We start from the raw sequence: 20,056 nt of genomic DNA, 5'->3' as shown, positions 1-20,056 counted from the left end.
AATGTTTCTTTCTCTTGTCTTTGTTCATTGTATATTACTAAACTAGAATAGTGAAAGAATTAAATATTTGTAAACAATCTCTGAAAATATTTTTGACAGATCGTTTGATCACTTACTATGAGACAATATACATTGTGAAAGTTTTAAAAAAACACAATTTAGTATTCTTTTCTTATGTTTTAATGATCGTGATATCTATGATGGTATTAAGTCATAATATTTTGTTATTAAACATAAAGGCATTAAGAGAGTGTGATATCTTATACTTCACACCAATGATCTAATCACAAAAATATATAAGATTTCATGTGATAATGAATAAGAAAGATTCTTCTGTTACCATTACGCAAGTAATCACCCGTACATAAAGATATGCGAGAAACCACTCATATATAAGAAAATAAGATTGGATTTTATTAATAAAGTTTTCTATGTGTCAAGGATTAATTTTTTTTAAGTGATTAATTGTATGCTTTCATTAAGATTTGGATGAAAATTCCTACAAATTCAATTATAATTCATCATATTATTTTAATAATATGATTTAATTGATATATATATATATATATATTTATGATGATTTTTTACTGAACCTTTATAACTATATTTAAAACAAAAGAGTATAACATATCATATTTAACTAGAATTATAAAATTATTTTGAGAATTTTATGTTAAATTGTTGTACAATATATTATATACATGTATTATGTTGTAGATACGTGATATAATTGGTAATATATCCTTATTATATATATATATTATGATTTTTATTAGAATTAGTTTAATGTTGTAATTATACTTAAGACAAAAATATATAACCAAACACATCATATTCAATTAGAATTATAATATTATTTTGAGAATTTTATGTTACATTGATGGGCAATATATTATATACAAGTATTATATTGTAGATATAGTAATTGGTGATATATCTATCTATATATATATATATTTTTATGATAATTTGATTAGAATTAGTTCAAATAATTATATTTAAGACAAAAACGTATAACCTATCATATTCAGGTAGAATTATAATATTATTTTTAAATTTTTGTTACATTATTGTGCAATATATATATATATATATATATATATATATTTATATTATTGAGCCTGATATAATTGATGATATACTCTTATTGGTATATTAGAGTAGATAGGATGTTGAAGCCTTTGGTTATAATTTTTTTTATCCCTTTGAATATTATTTTCTTGAAAATGATATTTTTTAAATAGTATTAATATGCATGATATGTTTAAAATATTCTATCAGATAGATAAAAAAATTCTCCTAAAGTTGTTAGATTTCTATCTTCTATCTGTTAATAAATTTTAATGGAAAACCTAATTAAAAATAATTTCAAGAGGGTATCTATTTAAACTATGGGTTTTCCAATTTTGTGATTTTTCATAACCAAAACCAAACCCTATATTGCGACTCACTTGCATTGCGCACACTGTTTTGAGGCAGCAAACACTGCTCCTCTTCTCTGGCAACAATTCTAGGTATCTTTAATTCTGTTATTGTTTTAAAATATATATAAATTATATTTTTTTATTAAATATAATGTGAGATGTTTTCTGCTGGCATTGTTACAACCATTTTGAAATTTTTCAAATGAAATTGATTTTCTGCGTTCTTTCATGTGATTGAATGATAATTTTACTCATGTGATTCTCAAGTCGAAATGAACGAAATTTTGTTGCTAGCTGGAATGTGAAAACTTACATTTGAATGTTGGATGATTTTCACAGTACAAATTACAAGTTGTTGGATTGGAACTTCTTCCTAGTCAAGCGTCATTTATTCTGCTTCCTTTCTGTTCTAATAAATGGAAACAAAACCCTCCAGCTACTTTGCTAATTTAGTGGATCAATTAGTGGTGAGTATTTGTCCTTTGTTCAAGCCCTTGTCAATCTCTGTTGGGTATGGATACAACACTGAGCATTGCTTTTTATGCTAATTATAATTTATGTCAATGATTGTATAGTGCCCTGGAGATGTGATTCTTGACCTGTCTAGCATGACAAACCAGACAATTAAACTTGGAGGTGGTCTACGACAGGTAGGTCTTTGGTTCTTTTAAAATTTAGAACATTCATTGACAATTTGACATTTGATTCCTGTCTCTCACTTGCACACACACATAATTGTGGACAATGATAGAGACTTATCGGGTGCTGAAGTCTCACATAAACTAACATGGCATTTTCCAAGGAGTACTTAAGTGGCTTGGTTATCGTCCCTTTGAAGAGATGATTTTTCTTATGTTTGTGTGCTTATCAACCTATAACTAATTTTAGGATGTCTTATTTTTCTTTTCTAGTTTATAATATGTTAGACACGGCACATTTACTAGCTCTCTTGAGTTTTTAAATCATTTTGTCAACACAATGCTTATTTCTCTCAGAAATTATAAAGTGGCTTTTCTTCTGTTTAGGGAGGATGTAATATGGAACTCAATTTTCATTTGCGTAAAATTTCAGGGTGTATTGTTTTTTATTTTTGTATTTGTTGACTGATCTCCTCAAAGTATGGATGATGATAGTTCTTGCATTTTTTCATTCTATTCAAGCCTGTTAAATATATTGATTCTCATCTGTGTCAATTTTCTAGGACTGTGATGCAATTTCTGTAATGAAGGCTGGCAGACTAAGTTTCTCAAAGCCCAATAAATACTGGGTTGAAAATTCTCAGAAGAGGGTGAGTATGATGCTGTGGTCATGTTCTGTGTATTAAAGTGTAAAGGCATGGCTTTGGTTGACATGACAATACAGATTTTTCATTGCTACTGGTTAATATGATTCTTTCTTAGTGCTATATGAATTCGCTGTCAAATAGCAGTAAATAAACGACTTCAAATAAAGCATGTGTTTATCTTTCATGGACTAATGGAGCATTTTTAGTAGAAGGGGCTAATATGATTTTAATCTAGAACAAGATGGCTAAACCCAAAGATGGTGGGAATAATATCCTCAAATCAACTGTTTTGGTTTTCAGTGTAATGTCATTTGTAAGTATCAAAATTTGTTTGTTATCACATTGGAAGGTAATATCTGTCATGAAATTTGTGGAAGAACTTTACCTATTGGGTCTGTTTTACGCCCTCTTGAATTATGTAAATTTTTAATTGCAATCATGAAATTAGGCTAAATATGTGTAGTTTTGAGCACCATTTCAGTTCATAGTTTCATACATATTCAATATCATGTGGGAATTAAGTTCTTGCTTTTAAGGTGAATAACAGTTTGTATTCTTGCAGAAAACTATTTTATAATGCCTATAAATTTCATTTTCTATTTTCAGCATTGGATTATGTTATGTAATTTTCCTTTGTTCTACAGAGTAGGATTTTAATGTTTCTGCTGAACAGTGCTATCTTTTTTTGTCAATACTCTGATTTTGTTCAATTTTTTTCAGTATTTGCCACATGCAGAGGATTCTGTACTTGGAATTGTTGTAGACAGCAGATCAGATGTAAGGAATTTTCTAAATTCTTTTTTCAAGCTTTCTTGTTTGCTTTAAGTTTTTTGTGAGTATTTAACTGTCTTAAGTTGTTAATGAGGACTAAGGACTGAAAAAGAGAATTAGCCATGACATGGTGGCATTACCCTTCTCCAAAACCATTAGTTTTTTTCCTACAAAGACACGTCAAGAAAGCAAACCAGGAACAAAAGTAATGGAATAACGGAAAAAGCAAGAGACTAATAACATTGTTTATGATTGCTTTCTCTCTTGTTTACTTGCTTTCTTTTTGTTGGACAATTGTCTTAATTGCACTCACACCTAGCCTGCCTTAGTTGCAGTCCCTTTCGGGTTGTCATAATAGCGGCCTCAAGAGTGGTGTAGTCCAACATCAACCAGTGATATAGTTAAAATCTAGAATATACGTGAAGTGAAGGTCTCATCTTACAAATTGATTTTGGGGGTTGAGATCCAAATTCTAAGACTTTCTACAAAGTCGTTGATAATCAAAGGTGGCTTATCTTAACTAATAACATATAAATGTCAATTGAATGGTTAAAAAGGAATTTACCAGTGTAACAGAAAATGAAGGGATTGCTTGGTTTTGTGTCAACTGTTGTACTTTTTTATGGTTGCTTGAAAATAATTCAAATATGTTTCATCCAGATCTGGGTTTTTTCCTATGATAAAATCTCGATTTATTTCTGTGCAGAACTTTCTTGTGGACATAAAAGGACCAGCTATAGCATTTTTACCGGTGCTTGCATTTGAAGGAGGAACTAGAAGAAATATACCTAGGTTTGAGGTGTGTATAAATTATTTTTTATGTATTTCGTGATGTAGATGTAAAATAATGCAATACTTTGTTTTTAGTTTCAATGTTATTTCATCTCTTTATCTGCAGGTTGGGAACATATCTTGATGAAATATAGAAACATTTTTATTCATAATATATATAAGGATTACACATTCAAAATTATTTCTTTCTGTCGTAGCCTTGTCTACCTCAAATCACTGCAACTTTCTGTTTTTGGTATTTGCATATCACGATGATTATTGAGAAATTTAGGAGTTTGCTGCTGTGTACCAAAAGTAAAATAGAAGGTTAATATTCTGGTCATCAATTATTAATGTAAATAATTAGATATAGGTGAAGGAGATCAGTATTATGCATTTTACCATGGACCATTAGAAGACTGGGGTCACCAGTTGGAGGCATTGGTAACTTTGGCTAGTACGAGTAAAAACAAAATCCCTTTTTACAAAGCCTTGGTCTTGATGCTGGATTTTACACTTTTAAGTCACTTTAACTAGTGTGCTTTAAAACCTGTGTGGTGTAACCTTGTCTTGTTTATAAATTTGAACTCCATCCATGTTAGGATACACATAGAGGAGGAGTTAGTTAGAATTAGAACAATCATGAGTTAGTTATTTGTTTTGCTAGTTAGATATAAATAAGAAAGAAGGAGAGGGGAAGGGGAGTGTGTAATATTTTTGTAGATTGAGCTTTAGCTCTTTGTGAAGGGGAAGCCCTTGAAGGAGAGAGTGCTCTCCTATTTCTTGTTCTTTTCTTTCTATTCAATAAAAACCTTTTGTTTTCTTCTCTTTATAATTCTTGGTTCCTAACAAATTGGTCCGACCTGCCGGATCCAAAAAAAACAGAGAGGGAGGTAGAGAGGATGGAACAGAGGACGGCTGCATTAGAGAAGTTGACCAACGAACAAGGAAGGTGGATTGCGGAAATGAGAGCATACATTACTGGGTTGAAGAAAAGCATGCTGGACCTGAAAGAAATGTTGCGGGACATCAAGAAAGGGGGCAGGATGTCGGAGGGAGGAGAGAAATCTGTTAGAGCGGACATAACGTTGAAGGAATTGCTGCGGAACAACAAGAAGAGTGACAGGATGTCGGAGGGAGGAGAGAAATCTGTTAATGATGAAGAGAAGAAAACCCGAGATGTGGAAGAAGGTTTAGCAATGAAGAATCACACCCTCTGCAGCGAAGAAAAAACAAAAAATGAAGTGAGATTTGTAAAGGAAACAGAAATGAGGAGGGCAGAAGAGGATGCATCAATAAAGAGAATGAAGACTGTGCTGTAATGACCTTTTTCTTGATAGCCTAATGATAGAGCTAACCAGTAAGAAAGTTGAAGGTGGAGATGCCCAAGCACCATTTTTTCCCAAATTCAGTTTTACATAAAATGCATAAGAAATCATTGTTGGATCAAGATTTGATAATGAAGGTAAGAACATCAATGACATCAGAATCTTGGAATTTCAACATACTGGGTTCAAAGACTTTTATACAAAATCCTCTTTCATCCCCACCACCACCTAAGCCTCCAGACCAGAATTTGCATGCAGTAGCCAATGGGTTCCCTCCCTATGATAGACAATATCACAATACTTTCAGGAAGCGTAGATAAAGATCATGGTGATGAAGAAGAGCCATGGAATCAAGGTTCCACTGTTCCAACCTTGAGGACAAGGTTGTTTTTTGGAAGAGTGTATTGTTAGGATACACATAGAGGAGGAGTTTGTTAGAATTAGAATAGTCATGAGTTAGTTATTTGTTTTGCTAGTTAGATATAAATAAGAAAGAAGGAGAGGGGGAGGGGAGTGTGTAATATTTTTGTAGAGAGCTTCCCCTCTTTGTGAAGGGGAAGCCCTTGAAGGAGAGAGTGCTCTCCTATTTCTTGTTCTTTTCTTTCTATTCAATAAAAACCTTTTTTTTCTTCTCTTTATAATTCTTGGTTCCTAACAATCCATCATAAATTGGTTGTATTTGGGGCCAAAGTTGCATTTTATATTTATTTTTACTTTCATGTTCTTTCTATGTATCTGTTTTGTCTGATCTTGAGGAAATCTTAAATTGGTTGTATTTGGGGCCAAAGTTGCATTTTATATTTATTTTTACTTTCATGTTCTTTCTATGTATCTGTTTTGTCTGATCTTGAGGAAATCTTATTCACCTTATGGCTGTACTTTTTCCTCCATTTCAATAGTAGTAAGTTTTCATTTATTATGCATAGTCTTGGGTAATTTTCTTTTGATATCAATGCTTGAAGTGTCAAATTGTTACAAGCCGGATTATTCTTAGCTATGGAGCTTTAATTAGAGTTTTCATCCTTGATCAGCCTTGATATCCTTGTTTTGAAAAAGAAAATGAATAGTTGAATATTTTGGCATATTTAGAATTTTTTTTTATTTCAGGGGTGTCCAGGCTCAGATCAGTACTAGTGGCTGATGTGGAGCAGTTGGTTTTAAGTATTTCTTGGTATGAATTATGCATTAGGAGGTGAAAATAGGATATAAAACTTCGTCCTAACAACAACACATGTTAGAGCTCCATGTGGTTTGCCAAATTCATTGGATTTATTCAATATGGAAGAAGAACAAGTCAGCAACAAACTTAGGAGTCCCAAATTAAGTAAGATGGTGAGCTACTTGATGAGGTAGACTCTCCCATCTAATAGACTAGTCTTCTGGGTTGGGTCTCCTCTTGTTCTTAAGTGCTTACAATTGGTGCATTCGTTGAGAGTTGGATTATGCAAAAGGCTATTTATAGTTTGGATTAAGGTGCAAACAGTTGGTCCTAACAATAATGATAGATGAGTGAAGTCATCTCATAGATAAAGGCACTGGGTCAGTATTGATAAAGTGAAAGCTGTCGTGGGCATTTACCCTCAATGGGGGTAGCAATGGTAGGAGTTCCACGTTGAATAGGATGAACTACTTGATCTAGTACTTAAGCCTTGGGACTCTCTCACCTAATGGACTAGTATTTTGGGTTAGGTTCTCTCCCCCTTATGCTGAAGTCCTAACAAACAGTTTTTCTGTTTCTATTTATCTTTTAGGGTGTGATTAGGACTATGAAGCAGTGGGTGCTTTTTCCATTAATGAACTTCGCCACTGCCACAGATCACCTTGGTTAACCTAATTAAGTCTTCTGGAAGTGTATTTTGTAATTAGATATTGTAAAACATGAAGTGTAAAATTCATTTACATTTTTCTTTTCCTCTTTTGATTTGGATGTCAAACTAGCAACTTGACTTGTTCTCATCTGGTGTTAAGCCATGTTTTGTCTGGTTGGTCTATCACATTTATGTAGGTTGTAATTTATTTTGCCTAATGCATCACTTGCAGATAGGTACTTTGCTTTATGTGCGGGTTGTAAAAGCAAACCCTGGAATGAATCCAGAGCTGTCATGCACTGATGGTTGGTGTTTTATTTCGACTTTGTTTTTTTCCTTGTGCCTCTTAAATTGTGGACTTTTTTGTTACTTAGTTTTAAATTTATTTCTGTATTAGTTTTGCAGACTTAACAATGCCTTTTATTTTGTTTTGGTGTTTGTTCAGCTACTGGGAAAGCAGCAGAATTTGGTGCTCTAAAAGATGGCTATATGTTTGAGTGTACAACTGGTCTCTCAAGGAGGTTTGACAGTGTTATTTTATTTTTTCTGTTCTTGAATAACATTAACAGATATTGACATGAGAGATTGTGTTTGTAGGCTTCTAAGCTCACCTACGTGTCCAGTTCTTGATGCTTTAGGGAAGAAAATTTCCTTTGAGATTGCAGTTGGCTTAAATGGACGTGTTTGGGTATGCAGACACTAACTATTTTTAGTGTGACGTTACATATCATGTTCTTTATCTTTGTTTCTTTTAAGTTGAAGTTGGAGGAAATTTCATTATATTAGTTTCAGATTTCCTTTTCAATTGTTCCATCCAGGTAAATGCAGCATCTCCACAAACAACTATTACCGTAGCTAATGCAATCATGAATTCAGAGACACTGAGTGATGCTCAGCAGAGAATAATGGTTGAAAAGCTTCTAAAGAGGATCCAATGATCAATTTAGTCATAGGAGTAGCAATATGTTAATCCTAGTTTTGATAGCGTATTCTTCAGTGGTTGAAAAGTGGGTACGTTTTTTGTGCACCACAAAATACCAATGCTTCTTAAGGGCAAAAACTCTCCACCAGACTACCACCACTAGCCAAAGGATTCAGAATTATCAACGCCTTCATGTTTAATGTCATCAGATATTTATGATAAGAATTTAGAAGTTGACATATTTATGATAAGAATTCAAGTTCTTTGTTACTAGGAGTTTAATGGCTGTATCATTTTTGTTCTCTGGAAAATATCTTATAGAAAATCGGTACTTAGATTTGGTATTTATATTGTTCTTATGTAGAAATCTAATACTTGCAAAATTTGTCTAATTTAATTATACTCTTGGGAATATGTTCTGGCCTGCTTTTATGAATTATTTGAAAAATTGTAAGTATAAAATTTAGTCTTTGAAATCACAATTAGAAATTTAATAGAGGAGATTACCAAGCATCCATATTTTAGTCCTTTACTACTAAACTTTTATATTATATTTTTTTTTAGTTTTATATTTAAAACATATCCTCTTTTAGTACAAGACTAAAGGGAGAAGTTTAATTGTACATTTTATAAGTTTAATCATCCATTTGACCCATATAGATAAAAGTCTTTTGTATTCAGCCTTATTTTAATTGTATTTTGAAATATACAAAATATATTTTGGTAATTATCTTGTATCGTGTAGTATCAATGTGAAATATGTAATAATTACTTTCTATAATTAAGAGGGAAAATTATTCCAACTAGACTTTTACAACTTTCTAAATTCAGTTATAATTCTCTCAAAATATTTTTTCCCTTAAATATTAATTATAATTACCTTTAGACAGAAACATTTCTAATTTAAACAAGCAAAAACAAGACAAAAAATAGATTACAAAAACTGAATTTGAAATTTGTTTATATAACTCCAAATATATTTTATCCATAAACAAATTCTATTAATATTTCATTTCTGTTTAAATAGTTTATTCATATTTGTAATATTACTTTCAAAAAACAATTGTTTTTTTAATAAAGGTTTACAAACTCTATAATAATGCAAATGAAGAGAGGAGTGGGGGTAAAAATATGAGAAGCTATGTGAGAGAATCTTGTGACAATTTAGCTGCTGTTCAACTTGTGAGAAGTCTTTCAACTTGGTTTTCAAGTTTTATATCTTCATTTAGTTGAATTTCTGTTCCTTCAAATGTTTCTTTTACATTTTTTAAGTCTCTCTTTAAGTTAGACCATGTCAAATATGATCTTTCAAACCCAACACAAACAATTTAAAAATTAATGGTAAAATGTGAGAAATAAATACATTAGGTATCACTTCTGTTTGATACCTCTTTTCACCTGATTTTTTACATGACGTGCAATTATATAAGTAAACAATTTAAATATAAAATCCAAGTTTATATATGTTTTTGGTCAAACAGAAATATAACTATATTTTATGTTTAGTTCCAAATAATATTTTGGTCAACTCTTGATTTCTTAGTTTTCATCTTTATTATTTAATTTTACTCTTTCTAATACATTTACTCTCTTTTTAAGAGGGAAGAATTCAAATGAACAAAATATTACAAGAATTAAAAAACAAATAAATTAAAAAAGAAGCAAAATAACAAGAACTTACAAAAAAAGAAATTTTACACATAACAAAATTCAAACAACTTTTTTAGAAATAAAAAATAAAAGTCATAAACTAAATATTTGTATGCATGATAAGTTTTTTAATTTTTGCAATACCAACCTTGTAAGTCATTCTTATTATAAATTCTGGTTGATTTAGTATAACCATTTTACATTAAAGTAATAAAATCAATGTAATTTTTAAAACAAGTAAATGCAATCCCATCAGATGTGAGAGAGTAAAAAAATTGTTTAATCTTTTATTCTTGGAAGAACCTACCTTGATTACAAGAGTTGTGCATTATTCTTGATGAGACTCACTTCATAATCCAAAAATTTCACATTCTTGAACAAAATATCAAATAAGAAGGAATTAGACTATGAAATGATGACCAACTATATTAAACAACATAACATACATTTCTCAATGTACAAGGTATAAATAATACAGTATCATCCAAAATATGTGTTCAGTGTGTAAATAAACCCTTCTTTTTTGCCATTACCTCTTTCATCATGATGTGGTGTGGAAGAAAACTGGTAGGGAAAAAGTGTTGAACTATTTGTTTATTAGGGATTGCACTGATAGGCCATGATCAAAACTTAAGCCTAAGACTAAAAAAAGAATGAAATGAGCATGAAAATAAAGATGACTTTTGAGTGAGACACATTCTTCCTTACAGGCAGCAAGTTCTTCCAGCACACACTAGGTTATCTTCTCTTCCTTCAACCGAAGCCGTGCAACCGGCTGCTGTTCATTGCCACCAATATCTCTGGTGCCAAAACTATGTTTTCCAGGATTGGAGTTTTGTGGTTTTATCTGTGAAGTGTTACCAGCCATAACGTGGCTGCTGGTCTTAGCTGCTGGAACATCATGATTGTGTTTTCCTTCGTATGTTGTTATGACAGCTTTAGGATCTGTTGAAGCCCTCTCAACATGCTTTCGGACCTTACAACCCGGGGTTGTACATTTGTAATAACTCCTACACATGATATATGCTAGATTTAGCATTAGACTAGACAAGCTTAATGATGAGGTCAGTATGATATGAAGTAGTAAATATAATGAGTGATGAAGATTGAAAAAGTTGAGCATTTTTCTTTGAGGGATAATTTTTTAACAAGTTGAGAAAAATCATAATTAACAGTCATGAATAGTTCAATGAATGCAACAAAGTGTGGAGGAGAAGCAATAACACCTCGGATAAGGGTTGCCTTTGACTACTTTCTGCCCATATTTTCGCCATCTGTAACCATCATCTAAAAGATCAACTTCACTTGTTGTTTGCACAATGATTCTAGGCTCAGTGACAGTCCTATGTGAAAATGTTGGATCTAAATTTGTGACTTCTGTTTTACTGCAGAATTACAACACTTCTAATATCAGAAAAGACAAATGATAAAAGTGGAAAAGAAAAGTGAGATTTTATTGAATTGAACGGAGAGATAGGTATATTAGGATAGAGACTTAGACTTTTCACCAACACAAAGAAGGAGCAAAAAATCCATATTTATATCTAGTTAATTTCTATAACCAACAAGTTAATTACTCTACTTGTTTGTAACTAAGTTTTCTTCTTTTCTAACTCATAACAAGTAATACAAGTGTACCTCCTCTTGGGGTGAGGCTCAACATTTTTCTCATCCTCTTCAGCTTCATGATCACCTACTTCCTCACTGTCACTTCCTGATAGATGATCAGCTGTTGCCTGACTTGACTCTGGATCCATCTTAGTAGTCCCTTGATAAGCAGAAGCATTCCATTGCATATTTGAATTTTCATTTGAAGTCAAAGCATCTTTTGAGCGCTTGTTAGGAAGAGGACGTTGATGGTTGTGTTCTCCTTTATAAATAATTGCAGTTACATGACCCTCAAGTGAACGTTCAACCTTTTTCTTGACAGGACAGTGTGGATGTGTGCATTTGTAATAACTTCGAGGAAATTCACTACCCTTCACCTGTTTCTGTCCATACTTCCTCCAGTTGTGGCCATCATCTGCAGGCTTATCAACATTCAGTGATGAAGATTGCAATTTTTGTTCAGAGTGAGAATGATGAGCGAATTCGGTCATTGTGGCCCGAGAGTCTGCAGTTAAGGGTGGAATGAGCTGTTGTTTGGTATTGGAAGTAGCTGCAGGAACCTGTGTGAATGAGGTAGGTGATGATACTGATACAGACATTGAATGTTCAGGGTGGATATTCATGTTTGAGTTAGCTTGTGAAGCCTGCACTGAAACTTGGGCTATTGCCTGCTGGTGTGTCATTCCAAATGACACCTACATGTATAAAAAATGGGGTTGTCAGAAGAATAAGGAGTGGATGCATGCTTTTGTAAACGTCATGCAAACATCAAATTTTCATCATCATGTACATTTAGATATTTGATATAATCGAAGTAGCATTCAAATTTTGAATAACAATTGGTTCAAGGGTCCAATCTATGTATTCTATTAAGTATTATCTGTGCTAGGACCTCAATACAACTTGATGGTATTATAAATATTATTGTAAAATTTAGAGTGGACCTAAGCCTAAGCATCTGGTTAGGAGATCAGTTTGGAGCTCCTGCTGAGTGATTCAACGTGAAGATGAGTGTTTTTAGGAGAGCTTATATAAAATTGATTTTGAAATTAAGTGATTTAAGTTTAGATGTTTTCATTATAGAAGTTAGAAATAAAACTCAGGTCAACCAAAATCAGTTTTGAATATCTAATCACATTAGCTGATATTTTGAAGTGATTTTGGACTATTCAACGTGAATCCAAGCATCCACCGAGTGTAACACCTTAACAAACATAATGAACCATGCTTGTACTGTTTCCATCTTGAATCTTGGAGAATAGACATATCATACTATGATAGCTTATAAAACCTACTGTCTAAAACTGATTGTATTGGTATATAATAAATATGCTGGTCCTTTACTGTGTTCCTTAAAAGGAATTGAGGTACAGAAAAACTTGTATTTAGAGTTATGACATAATCAATGGAAGTTTGTGCAAAAACAATGAATTGTTTTCCACCTTAAATGGGTAAATTATTGTCTTTAGACTAACACTCACTTGGTTAAAATAGAAGTATAAAGAAACTCCATCTGATCTCCAAAATAGAAAAGTTATAACAGAAGCCAACACAAACATGTACATGAGGTTTCTTCATCAAGTCACCACAATTGAATCTTTACTTGAGAACATGTACCTTTATATAACTATTTTAAAACTTTAAAAATTCAAATCCAATTGTTTTGCAATACCACTCTTTGTTTATAATAAGCAACTGGGGTTGCCCATGGACCCACCTGTCAATTTCAACGTAAAAGTTAAAAAATAGGCCAGCAATAAATGTGAAAAGTTGAAAGATTGAAGGAGTCAATATGCTACAAAATGAGGACGACACATGTTGTAAACTTGGACAATCCTTAACAAAGGGGTAGAAAATTGGCCTCATGTGATTGACATGTTCAAACATGTCCACAAAATATTTCAGACATATCCACTAATTTATTTTAATTTCGTTTTAATTATGTACTAGAAATCACAATATCAAGCACTGTATATGATTATAGTTTCCAACTTATATTGATCTGTAACTAGAATACAGTTCCTCCCCAGAAACTTTTATTTGTGTATCATAACTTGCCCATTACCATTACAAAATACAATAATTTTGACGAAGACCCCATTCCAGTAAAAGAAAAAAAAGATACCCTTCTAAGAATCCCCCTAAAAACAAATCTCACCCTCAAATTAAAGGAAAGAAATTATAACTATATATAATAATAATAACTCTACATTCATTGTAATAGATTAGATTCCATGAATCTAACCAAAGGGTTATAGTCACCATTACCACCTTATAGATAAACTTCTATATAAAACCCTTTTAGAAGAGAATAAGGGAAAAAAAACTTCTCCTCTAAACTAATTTGTAAAACTTTCTCATTTAACATCTCCAAAAGTTTATTTTAAACTATGCAAATAGCTAATTTTAGCTTAAGAGAGAAACCCACTTAATTTTTTCTTATTATTTTATCCCTTCGTGAATGCTTATAAAGAAATTTATCCAAACATGGCCTTGACACGAATTTCTCAGATTTTCTCAGTTGAGTAAAATCTTAAATGTATTTGTACAAACATAACAAATACAAAATATGACAAAAACAATCTGCCTATAATGAAGAGGTTCCTAGCCCATTCCCAGAAACCAGATAGAAACACTTACCTACAACTCCTCTCTAACAAGGAGGATTTTAAGCCATTTCCTAATCAAAATCATTTTAACTTAATCACTTCACTAATCCGCATATAAAAAGTCAACATTAAAAGTCAATTACTTAGGTGTCAAACTTCAATTTTAACCATACTAAAAGTAGCTGAAGTTTTGCATCAGAATTTTGTCTGACCAAAAATAAAAAACAAACTTTCCTACACTTACTATGTTTGATAAATGAAAATGCAACACTAGAAGAACTTGCACGTGATGAGTGAGAGAAAGAAGTATAGTACCTGAGAAGGTGAAAAGAAGCCAGATGAGTCGTGCACGGCGGCGGCCACCGGAGAAGCCATGGCTCCGGCGAGGAGCTGAGAGAAGGACTTGTTGCAGTCATCCCCATCAGTCAGAAAGCCAGAGAGAAGAGTCATGGGACCAGGGCTGAAGCCACCATTGAAAAGGGTCTCCATGGAAGCAGCCCTTGGAGGGAGACTGATGGTGGGTCGAGGCGGCGCCGCCTCCTTCCACGGCGGCCGGTTCCCACTTCCGCCGCCCGCCATCCCAGTTAAATAATTAAACAGATGAAAGAAAGTTTCAAACTTTTCTCTCACTTTGAAGCAACAAAAGACGAAAACTTTGCAACTCTTTTTCCTTTTCTTTCCCTGTGTCGTAATTTGGAAACTGAAAAAAAAAGTTTGAAGCTTTTGAGTTGGGTGCTTTACGTGATTTTGTGTGATGGGTTTGGTTTGGTTTGGTTTGGTGGATCTGAATGAACAAAATGTAGCAAAAAGTCCACGCCTTATGCCAACCAAATGCTCTGTTATACAAAATAATATCTTTTCATTCATACATTAGCTTTCATCTTATTAAAAACTCTGCATGTTTTTACTACTGAGGTCTACTTTTTGCTCACAAGAATTATAAATTATCACTATTTTATCATAATAACTATCAACATATAAACTTTTGAAATATAATTATAATAATATTAAAATGTGCAAAATTCATTTTAGAGCAATTTTTATACTTGAAGTATCTTCTTATAAAAATTAAGACTAATATGTGAAAATATAAATATAAATTTAAGATGTTGATATCTCCTCATGCATGTTTTAAAATAATGTGAACACTCATATAATACATAACCCAATTGATATTTTCAATTTTTTTATTACTCTATCTCTTTAGGGTTTATAAACATCTGTTCTTCATCATTATAATCAACTCACAAAATCCTAATATTTTTGTTACAATAACTTGTAAAAGAATTAAGAAAATGGTATTTGAATTTTCTCTTCTTACTTTTTGGAAATATTTAATATAAAGAAAATAGTTAAATATTTTTAAAAAATGAAGCATTCAACATTTTGAGAAGATGAATTAATTGTCCAAGCCTTAAGTAAGTAGGAATGAATTTTGTGGTGTGTAGGGAGGCATGTGGCCTAAAATAATTGGATTATTAAATGAAGTACTGCTGAAATTGACCAAAAGACTTTATAAAAATAAGACATTTGGCAGACTCTGTAAGTCAATGAAAGAAGGTGAGAAGAAAATGGCAACACCTCCACCACCAACTTATTATTCCATATTTTTAAATATCTTTTATTTTTTTATTTTCTAAGAAGTTAGTACATAGAAGTATATATATAATTGTAAAGGCTTAAGTTTTTTCTTCTAAAGTTTTTAATATCTTTCTTATTCTCACAAGTTATAGATATATTATAGAGTTGAAATACTTTTAGTTATAAATCCACTATTCACAAAATAACATAGTTACACTCTATAATTGTCTTCATCTTTAGTTCTTTTTATATCTGATTTTGTTTTTGTTGTGATGTCACTCACATTTCCAGGTTTGTATATGCTTATTTTCACCTTTATAATTAATTAGATTATTTTTATGGTATTTTAAATAAATACTTTAAAGACAACGTTTAGTTGGATTAAAACATAAAAAATGAAACTTATCTAAAATTAAATAAAAATTTAAATTTCTTAAAACATAAAAGTCACAAGAAAACTTCATCATTATTATTATTGTTATGAAAAAAAAAACATGTTTTGAAATATATTTAGTAGTGAATCTTCAAAATTTAATATTTACAAGATCATGTACAAAAAAAAAGAGATAAAATATTTATAATGTAAAATAAGTCTTTTTTTTATAAGAACTCTTAAATATCTCTAAAATTATAATAAAATAAAATTTAAATTTATTTATTACTGTCAAAATATATATATATATATATATATATATATATATATATATATATATATATAAATCTGTAGGAAGATTACTAGAAATTTACTGTGGATCTTTTGGACATTTTGTTAAGGAAGACAAATTATAAGAACAACCATGAAATCAATTGACAAAAACCCTTTTTGTTCTGCTTTTTACTCTGTGGACAGACAAAAAAAACCTTTGCACAGCAATAGCAGCAATGTCCTTTTTTTATATGAACATGATAACTACAATAACGGTTGTACTGGACAAAGTGCTTGAATGTTCGATGTACGGATGTGAGTAGGTCAGCTTGGTTGTTGGGTTTAAAGGGTGGGTTACGAGTTTGACCCAGTTATATCGGTAAGTCCGTTAGAGACTAATTAAAATAATATTTTTGTTATATATTAAAATAAAGTTATTAGCATAATATGTTTTTTAACCTAACAGATAAGTGTATGTGGTTGTTAAGATACGTAAATACATTCATACAGTTGTTGGTTGAAAAGATAAAGTTGTTAAATAAGAGAAGCACCGTAAGTAAGGGTGGCCACGTAAAACATAATATTTTCCTGCTGTTAGCACCTAAAGTGGTGTCCTATTAGTAGGTGGTTTTCTGTTATTATTCTATGTTTTCAATAGAGATAAGATTTTGATGAGAGAAAGTTGTTACAAGAGTAGTTATAAAAGGGGTTTGAGTCCTCCGGTAAAGGTACGTTGTTTCTGAGATTGAGATTGAATGCTTATTTGATTTTAGTAAGCTCTCACTTACTTGATCGTCGGAGTGTAATCATCAAGTAGAGTCTCTTCTGTTTCAACAGAGCCACGTTCCAGTGTAACAAGAAGGTGTGGAACAGATTCTAGAAGAGACATGTTAGAAGTGGAGTTTTCCACTCAAGTAATCGGCGAGAAAGTCAACCAGCGAGAACATTTGGCGCCCACCGTAGGGTCTGATAAAACCTTATCCCACCCAGATTCGTGTTTGAAGCCTTGCAGGGCGATGAGGAACACTAGACAAGGATCTATGGGATCTGAAGGAAGTGAGGTCCCAACCTTACAACAACTCATGGACACCGTAAGAGCTCTCCAGGAAGCCAACGAGCAGTACATGCGATAGCAGGAGCGGATCCGGCAAGAAGCTAAAGCCGAGCAGGAGAAGCTCGAGCTGAGCAAGTGCCTAGGCAAGATCAATTGATGGCGGAGATAGATGCTTCGCGAGCAAATAGTGAGGAATTGTGCAAGACCAACGAGGACTTGCGCAAGAGTCTACAATAGTGTGATCAACGCTCCACAAGGGAGCGAGGTTTGAATATGCCTATGGGAGCTCGTCCAAGCCATTTTCGCAGGCGATCATGGATGAACTTGTGCTAGCACACTACATCAAGCCCAAAATCATTTTCACAGGGATAGAAGACCCTAAAAATCATCTCACGGTGTTTAATGCCCAGATGATTATTTCTAGGGGAACAAATGTTATCCATTGTAAGATGTTCATGGGTACATTCACAGGTACAACCCTGTAGTGGTTTAATGGACTTTCTGATGGCCACATCACCTCTTTCGACCATTTTCTCAAGCTGTTCAGGAAACAATTTTCCGTCAACTAGGTCAAACCACCAATTTTATATGACCTCTTCAGCGTGAGACAGAGGGAAAGGGAGTCTCTGAAAAATTACTTAAATAGATTCTAGGTGCTTAAAGTGAAGCTCTAGAACCATGACGAGGTCGTGATGGTCAACGCCTTCGAACAAGGAATCATGGAAGGACCATTTAACGACTCATTGATCAAGAATCCGGTAGAGACATTCGCCAAAATACGACTACGAGCGGTCGCCCATATCAACGCGAAGGAGGTTGTGTTCGCGAAGTACAACAACTCGTATTCAGGGCAGACCAAGCCCAAGGAGGGTAGCCGATTCCGACCTCTGAGGGTCAACGAAACCTCGACCCAGAAGAGAACGAACTCGAGGCGTGCACCATACCCGACCAGGAGAAGCGAGTTCAAGTCTAAGACCAGGGAGGACTTGACATTTCGACCCAAGTATTGAATATCTTACAAAGAATTGCTGAGCGTGCCAGGGGCCGTGGAAAAATTGAGGTTCCCTTAGAAGACTGACAGGAATTTGGGGCCATGAAAGGAGGTTTGGTGCGAATTCCACAAGGGATTTGGGCACGCCGTTGCGCGATGTATAACTCTAGGTCACCAAGTGGCGAGCTTGTTGAAGGATGGATTCTTGAAGGAATACCTTGAGGCGAACCAGAAAGAACTGAAAGGAGAGGTTGCTCCCAGGGACCAAGCACATGAGATACCAGTCCATGGAGAGTTGAACACCATCTTAGGAGGATTTTCTAAAGGAAGGAGTTCTACTTCCAAGCGTAAGCGATACGCGAGAGCAGTGATGACCGTGGAGGCGAGGAGACCTGACCATCCACCAGAGCCTGCTCACTGTTTTACGAGCTCTGATTTGGAGGACGTGGTTCCTCATGAGGATGATCCAGTGGTGATATCTGTTGTCACCGTGGGAAGGAAGCTACATCGAGTTCTTATTGATCATGGAAGCTCAACTGATGTGATGTTTTGGTCAACATTCAATAGTTTGCAGTTGTCTCCCGACCAGCTAATGTCGTACGATGGTTGCTTGTTTGGTTTTGCGGGAGATCAGGTGGAAGTGCAGGGATACATCGAGTTGACACTAGTGCAGAAACATAAAACAAATGCGGTTGTTTTGAATTTATAAATGCGGCTTTATAACCGCATTTAAACAACACGCACTTGTAAATCAAGAAATATAAATGCGGCTATATAGCCGCATTTATAATTACCATTTACAAGTGCGGTTATTTGCTTTAACCGCACTTGTATATGCCGAATCATTAAAAAAAAATTAAAAATTTTAAAACATCGTCAATCTTGTGTGAAACCAAGATTGATGAAGAGTCACGGGAGCGAACAACGGTGGCGGCAGCAGAAGCGACGACGGACAGGGAAGCAGCAACGGAGCAAACCAAAAAATCCACAAGAAACCACGAAGACAATGAAAGAGTGCTTCGAGACCACCAATGCAAGGAAAAAAACATATATAAGAAAAACAAAAAACATTTATGCATATATTTGTGAAGATGAAGAGGAAAAAAGAGAGTTCAAGAAACTTACATTGCACAAATGGAATGCAGATGCAGTAGAAGGAGATGAACTCAGAGTGCGAACGCGAAACGAAGGCAAAGACGAGAAATAAAGTTTGAAATTGTGTGTGGCGCGCTTCAAAATTTAGGGTAAAAAAGGATTTACGAATGCGGTTAAAGGTAAAACCGCATTCGTAAATCAAAGAATTTTGATTTACGAATGCGGTTATTCAAATAACCGCATTCGTAAATCAAGCGCTTTGATTTACAAGTGCGGTTATACAAATAACCGCATTCGTAAATCAAAATAATTTCAAAAATGCCACCGCGTTTTTTTCGAAAGCGGGTAGCGCAAAAGCCGCACTAAATAAAGTGTATCCTTTTCTTCTTTTTGCACTAGTGTGAGGACGACTTTTTTTTATGGCACCTCAGCTCGGACGATTAACGTCAGGTACATCGTAGTTAATGCCTCTTCAACTTATAATTTACTTTTGGGGAGACCTTCTTTGAACAG

At 33.4% G+C, this 20,056-nt stretch overlaps 2 protein-coding genes across 3 annotated transcripts; one reads left to right on the top strand and one right to left on the bottom strand.

Moving 5' to 3' along the window:
- Nucleotides 1–1,376: 1,376 nt before the first annotated feature.
- On the top strand, nt 1,377–8,655 carry LOC137810801 (uncharacterized). Its single transcript, XM_068612244.1, has 10 exons — nt 1,377–1,514; nt 1,764–1,891; nt 2,000–2,074; nt 2,626–2,712; nt 3,430–3,486; nt 4,187–4,279; nt 7,620–7,692; nt 7,833–7,908; nt 7,985–8,075; nt 8,206–8,655. Exons 2-10 carry the CDS (start codon nt 1,841–1,843, stop codon nt 8,323–8,325), a joined length of 723 nt encoding a protein of 240 aa, XP_068468345.1. The 5' UTR covers nt 1,377–1,514; nt 1,764–1,840; the 3' UTR covers nt 8,326–8,655.
- Nucleotides 8,656–10,359: 1,704 nt separating this feature from the next.
- On the bottom strand, nt 10,360–15,125 carry LOC137810800 (putative WRKY transcription factor 4). Of its 2 annotated transcripts, XM_068612242.1 has the most exons (5): nt 14,492–14,978; nt 13,185–13,284; nt 11,598–12,262; nt 11,186–11,344; nt 10,360–10,969 (listed from the first exon to the last, which is right to left on the bottom strand). In XM_068612242.1, exons 3-5 carry the CDS (start codon nt 12,248–12,250, stop codon nt 10,693–10,695), a joined length of 1,089 nt encoding a protein of 362 aa, XP_068468343.1. In that variant the 5' UTR covers nt 12,251–12,262; nt 13,185–13,284; nt 14,492–14,978; the 3' UTR covers nt 10,360–10,692. The 2 variants fall into 2 exon arrangements, with proteins under 2 accessions (XP_068468343.1, XP_068468342.1); XM_068612241.1 differs by lacking the exon at nt 13,185–13,284 and having other exon boundaries at nt 14,492–15,125.
- Between the last annotated feature and the right edge of the window lie 4,931 nt (nt 15,126–20,056).

This window comes from Phaseolus vulgaris, chromosome 2 (genome assembly GCF_051622355.1).
Source record: "Phaseolus vulgaris cultivar YP4 chromosome 2, ASM5162235v1, whole genome shotgun sequence".
NCBI lineage: Eukaryota > Viridiplantae > Streptophyta > Magnoliopsida > Fabales > Fabaceae > Phaseolus > Phaseolus vulgaris.
This window is presented reverse-complemented; position numbering and strand designations above follow the sequence as displayed.

What these genes read in the sequence shown, in the direction of transcription:
- LOC137810801 (XM_068612244.1), top strand. Translation starts at nt 1,841, where the DNA reads ATGGAAACAAAACCCTCCAGCTACTTTGCTAATTTAGTGGATCAATTA. An exon ending in TTGTAGACAGCAGATCAGAT is followed by an intron (nt 3,487 to 4,186) that starts GTAAGGAATTTT and finishes ATTTCTGTGCAG; the next exon opens with AACTTTCTTGTGGACATAAA. An exon ending in ACAACTGGTCTCTCAAGGAG is followed by an intron (nt 7,909 to 7,984) that starts GTTTGACAGTGT and finishes TTGTGTTTGTAG; the next exon opens with GCTTCTAAGCTCACCTACGT.
- LOC137810800 (XM_068612241.1), bottom strand. Translation starts at nt 15,043, where the DNA reads ATGAATGAAAAGATATTATTTTGTATAACAGAGCATTTGGTTGGCATA. An exon ending in GCTTCTTTTCACCTTCTCAG is followed by an intron (nt 12,263 to 14,491) that starts GTACTATACTTC and finishes TTATACATGTAG; the next exon opens with GTGTCATTTGGAATGACACA. An exon ending in GAGCCTCACCCCAAGAGGAG is followed by an intron (nt 11,345 to 11,597) that starts GTACACTTGTAT and finishes GTAATTCTGCAG; the next exon opens with TAAAACAGAAGTCACAAATT.